The 8,650-nt window shown below is 36.9% G+C and overlaps 1 protein-coding gene across 1 annotated transcript; it reads right to left on the bottom strand.

Annotated features, from left to right (window-relative positions):
* Positions 1–3,030: 3,030 nt before the first annotated feature.
* LOC134857060 (sialidase-3-like) lies at positions 3,031–4,716 on the bottom strand. Its single transcript, XM_063873408.1, has 2 exons — positions 3,702–4,716; positions 3,031–3,559 (listed from the first exon to the last, which is right to left on the bottom strand). Exons 1-2 carry the CDS (start codon positions 4,653–4,655, stop codon positions 3,251–3,253), a joined length of 1,263 nt encoding a protein of 420 aa, XP_063729478.1. The 5' UTR covers positions 4,656–4,716; the 3' UTR covers positions 3,031–3,250.
* Between the last annotated feature and the right edge of the window lie 3,934 nt (positions 4,717–8,650).

The raw sequence follows: 8,650 nt of genomic DNA, 5'->3' as shown, positions 1-8,650 counted from the left end.
AGCAAAAATATGGCCGATAACGCTACTGGGAAAAACTGAATGACTAAAACTTTGAGTCTACAAAATTTCTTAAGTGACACACGCCAACTATGAATCTACATAATTGTTAAGTGACGCAAGCCAATTATGAGGCATTAGCAGTACCAGTCAATTTAAAAAAAAAATACAAACTAACATGCCTGAATTTATAGAGCGGCTGCATTTTAACTAGTATACGAAAAAGTTCATTAAAATCTCTCCCCTAAGTGACCAACCGTAAAATTTTCCCCCAAGCCGCGTATTAAATTTGAAAATTAATTCTGTATAATTTATGGATTTTGAACAAACGCGCACATAAAATTAGTTGTCACAATTTTTATGTGAGATTGCATTTGATTGAAGCTAACGTATTGTTAATAAATTTACTCGAAATAAACTTAATTTTCTATAAATCTAAGGTATGCTCAAAGTTGTTTCCTGAAAAATCTATATTTTCTCCCCCCTAAATCAATTTGGGGGGGGGGCGAGGGAGGAAATTATACGGTTGATCCGTCTGTGTTAACATCCTTAGCATTGGCTGTACTTAATAGCTGGTTATTGATCAAAATGACTTTCAAAATGAACACATTTTATCGCAACATTTGCTTGCAACACTATTTGCGACTTCGGTTGGAAAAAAAAGAGCTTATATTATAACCGAAGCTTTGCTTGTGTAATAATGCAACTAAAAATTCAAAACAACCTGAAGGAAAAAAAATGCAAATAAACCAACAAAAAAATCTTTAAATATTAAAACAAGCATAGTCGGATGATGTGCAACTAGCGCAGACATTTTGACCACGCCTATTTCTGCAAAAACATGGGAAAAAAACAAAATCCATTTGTTTAGCAAGTGAGAGGGCGTGAATTGATTAAAAATGTATTTGAAATTAGTTGAAACTCAGTCTGAAATGTCCAAATTGAACATTAGTCTGAGAGCAAAAAATGGCCTCTTTTCTAGGGGGAAAGTTTTTAGATAATTTTTGAATTCGAATCAAGGCCAACTGGTTTCTATAATGATACCACATGCAAACACCTACGAGCTTTCTCTGAGCGTCCTACACTCGGGGGGCACCCTAAATCATAGCCCCACTGATTGGACGAAACGAGAAAAAATTTAATCAGGACACCAAGGCGACGAAGACTGTCGCAACACTTGCGGTAAAACACAAACGTAGCACTAAAAAATTAGCAGACAGAACAGAAAATCAAAAGAAAGCCACAAAAACAGGAAAAAATGAAATTTAGGAAAAATTTTGAAATTTTTGTCTAAAATGATGTTTACCTTGAGGAGAACACGTCCAAATACAACCGGCGTTAAATAACGAGGCTAATTCAAGCTCTGTACCACTTTTGATTAAAAAAAACATACCTTGACAGAAGATAATCGATAAAAGTATTACAAAGATTAATGAATCTAAAAAAACGTTTGCCCCTGTAGCTTTAGGCTCTATATTTTTTCAAGATGCGAAGCTGCACATCGCAAAACCAGCCAAAACGCATAAAGTAACCCTACAAGGGGCAAAAGTGAAAAAATAAAGAAGAGGTACAACACTAGCTACCAAAAACCAGATACAAAGATAAAATGCAAATGCAACAAAAGTAAACCAGATAAAAGGCTAACGCGGCAAAATTAAACCAGATATAATGCTATTGCTGCAAAACTGAACAATTTAATTTAAGACATAAACTGGAAAAAAGTTGCGTAGTATGAGACTTTAGCTGATACTAGAATTGCTATCCTTAATCAAGCAATAAGACAAAATTCAACGATTGGTAACTATGCAAAACTTGGTTAGATTCCCATTAAGCCGAGACATTTTAAAAATATAATGATTTTTGAAATTCGAAAGTTAGTCGTCAAAAATTAAAAACTTTTTAATTTTTAAGACAAATCACATCAAAAAAGCAGTCAGAACGAAAAGTAAACGTAAAGCAAAGAAATAAAACCCCAATTTTCTGAAATACAATCGTTCATTCGAATATAGTTAAAACAAAAAAGCCTCAGAAAAGTCTAAAACAAAAAACTGAATGCAAAAAAAAAATATTTAAGCAAGCATACCCGGTTGATGTGCAAGTAGCGCAAAATGATCAACCACGCTTATTACTAAAACTGAAATATTAGAAAATTGATTTCTTTAGCTAGTGAAGGGGACTGAATTGGTAAATAAGCTATGCGAAAAGATAACAATAGCTAAAACAAAGCAAAATTTGAAAAAAAAAATCAGATTGGAGATTCAGTTTGAAAATTACTTTGAAAAATGAAAAAAAAATCAGTCCTTCGTTTCTCGGAAAGAAACTTTTTTTATTTTTCAAATCCCAGTTACGAATGATACTAAAGATTAACTAAAGATTACCCTGAAAAATGAAAAAAAAAAGTCCCTTGTTTCTCGGAATATTCTTGATTTTTCAAATCCCAGTTACGAATGATATGGCTTGATTATGATACCACATTTAACCCCCTCCGAGCTTTCTAAAACCAGCCTGCACACAGTCGAAGCTTCGCTTCGCAAACACTGGCGAGGAGAACACGACAAAAAGCAGCGCTATCAAGTGCAATAAAATTAAGAGCCTCGAAATAGTAAAAATTCGGCTACTTCTCGGATTTCATCTGCGACCTAGAGATAATGAGTCTCACGCACTAACCATCCAGCCACGGACGCTTAATAACTCACCAACACTAGCCACAAAAAAGCAGAGAACAGATGCTATCAAAATTCCACTGCTACAGATTGTGATTACAGCTTATGTGCCACCAAATAAGTGAACACTTTTAATAAACACTTTCATTTGCGAATTAGTTTAGAAAAAAAGGTTCGTACTAATACACTACGCTGAACGCCAGCGTAAAAATACACCCTACACTATTTCATTCTTACTTCATAGTCTAAAAGAGCGAAAACAAACAACCTACTTCCAATAGTAGTCAGATTTGCAACAATAAATTAAAATCTAAGCAAAATGTATTCTAACTCTAAAATAAAAAAATATAAATTATTTATTGATAGCATAATGATATTTCCAGTTTAAATAGTTTTACTCTAATTGGCACATTTGTAGAATTTCGGCAAAATCAACGCACAAGAAGTCAATTCTTTCATGCTCTGACTTTTCAGTAGTCAGATTTGCAACAATAAATTAAAATCTAAGCAAAATGTATTTTAACTCTATGAAATAAAAAAATATAAATTATATTTTGATAGCTTACTGATATGTCCAGTTTAAATAAGTTTTACTCCAATTGGCACATTTGTAGAATTTCGGCAAAATCAACACACAAGAAGTCAATTCTTTCATGCTCTGACTTTTCTCCAGTTTCGAAGATCAGTAGCACATACTGCTCCTTGGATCCAGGGCAAATAACTGTATCAATGTCCGAGTAACCACAGAACTGATCATCAATGACAGTCCAGGGCTTCGACCACGTTTTTCCACAATCACTGCTAAGCCAGAGAGTCAGATTTTTTCTAGCTGAAGGATGACCGCAATTGATCGCAACCACAAACGTAACATTTTCGTGGACTACTTTAGCCAAGCCGCCCTGAAAACAATTAATAAATTTCAAAAATAATTAAGTTCAAAGTTAGGTTGAACCAATACAGAGCTGAGAAAATCGTGTAAGATAGGCTAGCATTTGTTTTAGCTAAATAGTTTTCTCAAAAAACAGTCTTTGTTCACTTTACCTTGCATCCTCTGCTGCTACTTTCACTTAGCTCTGTACACAAACTTCCTCGACTCCAATTCAAGCCGCCGTCCAAACTTTTTGCCAATATTCTATATTGGCCATTTCCACATTCCCCCGAATTCAAAAGCAAGCAGTCCCGTTTACATTCTACGATACTGCACTCTCCCATATTTCGAAACAACCCTCCAGAGACACAAAAAGCAAAATTATCAGTTGAACTTGATATGAACCACGATCTACCTTTATCAGTACTGAGCAAACAGAATGAGCAGCCGACGTTTCGAAATGGATACTTCAGGTGATTACTAGAAAGATGAACACTTTTATTTAATTTAAACAGATCGGGATTGCGATAGAAAAAACCAGGCACAACTAAACACCCTGATTGCATTTCAAATCCGTGTCCTGGGCCAGTTACAACAAACTTTGCGCCAACTGGAAGATTTTCGCTGAAATTGTAAGTTATATCTTTCCAATCGCTCCATGTGTCTCCAAAGTCAGAAGAGCATGACACATAAATTTTAAAATCTTCATTACTGGTTCCTTTCAAAATTTCAGATTCCAGAACATGGACACTAATGGCAGATACTAAAAGATAGAGATTGTTTGTGTCGGAGCAACCAACAGGGCAAGGATTCATCGTTCTAAATCCGTCTAGCACAGGTAACTGCTGATAAACATCCCATTTATGACCTTCAGGTGAACCCTTTTTGATTTTTGAAGCTTTGATGCGCCTCATTCCTATGTGCATTATGCCGTAATCCTTGATAGTGTCAAGCCTCTGCTCGCAAAAAGCGAAAAGGTACGACCCGAAGGCGTATATTGCCGGTTTTCGATAATGAGATGCTGATACCTCAAAATCAACGGATGTATAAAATATAGCGTTTTCTGGAACTGTTTGATTGTGCTGAGTTGTAATCCAGTATGACGGTTTCAACCAGTTCCAGTTCATTTCACGTTATCTCCAGATGCCTTCAGATAACGAACAGCGTTACTGCTTTGGTTAAACTATAATATCTGAAATTTAGTAGATAAAAAAAAAATCACATATATGCCAATTAAAAATTTATTCAAGTGTAAGTCCTGCTGATAAAAAATAAAGAGATAAACATAAACAAAACGCAGAGGCGAAGCAGAGCTTCGCACCGCTCGCGATACAAAATTAAATAGTTCGAAAAAATCTACCTCACGCGAAAAGAAATAAACCAATTCTGTTGTAAGAAATCGTCGAATGAAAACTTTTATCTGCAATTTTTTTTAATTTCAAATTTATCTGAAAATAAAACTCTTATTTTAGGTTCAAGAAGGATTCATGCTCCAAAGAGTACATTCATTTTTTCTCATAACTAACTGTGACATTCGACCAGAATGGACGAAAATGCAGTTTCGAGTTTTTAGCAGCGAACCTTCCGAATTGGCGGTTTTGAAGGATTAAGAGCGTTATTCAGACGATTGGACAAATCGTGAAGGCTGAAGGATTCGGAAATTCCTAATTTTTAAAAATTCGAAATGATGACGTAATAATTCTCAGAAACGTCAAAAACGGCCATTTTAGAGAAAAACCAAAAAAGGAACATAACAACGATAGTTGCGACGACGACAACAACGAGACAATTTAGAATCAGAATCGGAGAAAAACAGAAGTAGCAGAGACCGCTCCGAGTTGCAACTATTGTGTCGCTACAATAGTTGCAAAGCCGTTGCAAACAACGGTGAAGGGTGGAAAACCAGCCTTCCGGAAGGAAGATAAGGGTCTTTTTTCCTCGGATTCAAGAATCCGAAGGGGTCTCGGGACTGGAACTCATATCTTTTCATACTAACTTTTAGCTTCCCTATTATGTCCTGAATTGAATTTAATTAACATCTGAATTCATTTTACGAGGATGAGAAACTAGGAGTTGGGGGAAAGGGTTGATCCATCTTCGATGGAGATGATGATTTTTATCTACTGAACAAAAACAATAGTAATATAATAAGTCTCCTCGTGGTCTGGGGATACTGAGAACCAGCCATGAGCTCACTATTTTGCATGTAATTAATTAATTTGAGCATTCTGGTCGAAGCCGGAGAACAGTAACGTTTTTGTCGACCCGATGTTGAAAAGATCACCAAAAGAATTGGCTTGGTAGAGACGGTGAAAAATATGTAGAGCTCTGTTTAGACGTTGGCCAGTCGTCTGAGAACCCAGCTTTATTTTCCGTCGATATGTACTTCCGTGCGAATGTTACATAGATGTTTTTATGGCGCTCCTGGGTGTTATTCTTTTTTAACATCATGACCGGCAGAACCGTTAACGAGCACTCCGCGCCGAGCGGATGCTCACATTAACGCCCTTAATAAGCCAAAACCGCCGGGGCGGAAGGGTAGTTCGGAACGCGGAAGCCTTCCGGATTACGACGAATAGCTTTTTAACCTAGTTAAGACCGAAAATTCACGAACCAGGAAGGGTGGGGGGATCGGCCATCCCCTCGTTCCTTGAAAGGTTTGTGACCTAAAACACTTAAAGATCTATATAAAACCAATTAAAAAGTAGTAAAGTACCCAAGAAAAACAAAAAACATAAAAAATAACCGAAAAAACCAAAAACAGTAAAAAAGTAAAAAATTAGTAGAAATCAACCCCCCAGACAAGATGTGATCCGACCCTCCCGTTTGTTGTTGATAGATATATTGTTGTTACAGGCATTTATATCAATCAATATCGTAACGATCATTTTTGTAGCCCATTTATGAGGCTTGTACTCTAGGGTTGTTTGAGTATTTAAGCACGTTAACGCTAATTTGCGCTCAATCCGGAAGGGTCTGCTGATTTGCGCTCAATCCGGAGGGGTCTTGGGAGAAGACTGATCCGGCAAGCAGTACAAAGAGCGACAAGAAGGGGCTCAACGACAACAACAATCGACTGTTGGGTAACCTTAACAAGTTTTGTATCCCTTTTGGTACAAAAATTTAAGATAGTGACCCTTCACCGAACTGCGAATATCCGAGTTAAGCACCTTAATTCAGTTATTGAACAAACCCGGAGGGTTATAGTATTACTAATATTATTACTTAAATAGCCCATATTAATACCCCTATATCGTTTTTCAGTAAAAAAACAAAGAAAACAGACCGGTTTTTAGGGTCAAAATAGCGATATTTTGATCCCCCCACAAATCGCAATTTTTGAAACGGGAAAAAGCGCTAAATTAGTGTGTTACATCGTAAGTGCACTACTATAATAGGTAGAACCGGTTAAATTTAGTTTGGAAGTGGTTGGAACTATTTTGGTATCAAAAACCGAATTTTCGTGATTTTTGAGAAAACGGATTATAAAATCAGAAAATTTTTTGAAAACTTTGAGTTAGGACAGTAAAAATAGTTGTTCGGACAACGTCCACTAGTGAATCTATAGGTTTTAAGACCCGTTTACCGAAAGCCTTCCGGAGTACAGAGAGATCGAACTTAACGTGTTTGATTCAGTGGATTCATCAGTCCGGAGGGGTCCAAATAGCATAGTTTTTTGTAATTTTTTTCAACTATAGCGTTTTAGATCGGGTCTTTTGTATTGAACTAGAAGAGTATAGGCCTTTTGAGCTCGGATCAATAATTTTTAGGTCGAAAAAAAAACAGAATTGCGGGAAAAGTTAGGCGGAACCTATAAGAGAGAAATTTCTTGACTTTAGAAAAAAACGTTTTGGTTAATAATTTTGGAACTACTGGACAGATCCAGTTGATCTTAATACCAATAGATCAGAAAATAGTTGAGCTTACTAATAGGAGCAAAATATTCGAAAAAGTAAGCGTGAAAATTTTTTGAGATTGTTTTTAGCAAATTCACCAATTCGCGAAGGTAGACCCCTCACGTTTTATAAAAAAAAATTTTGGAAAGCCCAAACACCCCTACCAAAGGGTAGAAACGGTTGAATAAGGCAACTTTACGCTGTTCTAGAAGAATAGGGAAGGCTAAAGGCACCGGAAAACCTTGATAGAGCCGAAATTAGGCTAGCGATAAGACCCTTCACCGTTAGCGTGAGTTGTCAAATATGAGGCTTAACTTCAATCCGGAAGGGTCTAGGGAAGGACCACATACCCTTCCTAGTTGATACAAACAGCATAATAGCATCGAAGAACGTACCCGGAAGGGTATAGGTTGAAAATCAAGGAAGTCTCAGAAAAGCTATTTTTACAAAACCGGAGGGCTCCCAATCCGGAGGGGTCAAAATATATATTTTTTTCTTTCCTAATTTGGAGGGGTCCCAATCCAAAGGGGTCTTACATTTGCTAACCCAGAGGGGTCCCAAACCGGAGGGCACTCAATTTTGCCGATCCGGAGGGGTCCTAATTTTGCCAATCCGGAGGGGTACTGTTTTTGTCAACCCGGAGGGGCATTATTTTATTGAAGGACTTAGGCAAATAGAAGAAAAGATAATAGTGAGGGGTGTTAGGTTATTAGGAGACAGGCTAGGAACCAGTGACTGCACTGGTAACTTGCCTTTAAAAAAAAAGGCCAGACCAAAACATAACAGGTCCAAACTCGGATATTCGCGACACTAAGTCTAGAGTTTGTAACTCATTGGTGTGGATTGAAATCCTAAAACGTTTTTGAGAAAAGTGATTGCCCTGAGGATTTAAGTAGGTCTAGCTCGGGCAGTCCGAAGGCAGATAGGTAACACAGGACTCGGTGGGTGGAATAGACGCCCACTTGAGAAAATTACTGCCTTCAAGTTTTGTCTGTTTGGTGCAGCAACAAGCAGGGAAAGCTCTTTCTTTATAAAACAAGTTCGAATATTGCACTGCGACCGACTAAAAGTACAAAACACATACGTTTTTCATAGAGTTATTCTTATTTTGTTATATCTGGTTTTAAATCAACAGTTTGTGCTTGATTGGGTAGTGAATACACTATCTTTTAAATTGACTGATATCATCATACTGTGCTAGTTCTCAAATCTTACAACTAATAATC

This window comes from Symsagittifera roscoffensis, chromosome 1 (genome assembly GCF_963678635.1).
Source record: "Symsagittifera roscoffensis chromosome 1, txSymRosc1.1, whole genome shotgun sequence".
Lineage (NCBI taxonomy): Eukaryota > Metazoa > Xenacoelomorpha > Acoela > Convolutidae > Symsagittifera > Symsagittifera roscoffensis.
The sequence above is the reverse complement of the archived record's forward strand: the minus strand, read 5'-3'. Positions and strand labels throughout refer to the sequence as shown.

Coding starts and splice junctions, on each gene's coding strand:
- LOC134857060 (XM_063873408.1), bottom strand. CDS start 4,655: ATGAACTGGAACTGGTTGAAACCGTCATACTGGATTACAACTCAGCAC. Junction 3,560..3,701: donor GTAGCAGCAGAGGATGCAAG/GTAAAGTGAACA, acceptor AATTGTTTTCAG/GGCGGCTTGGCTAAAGTAGT.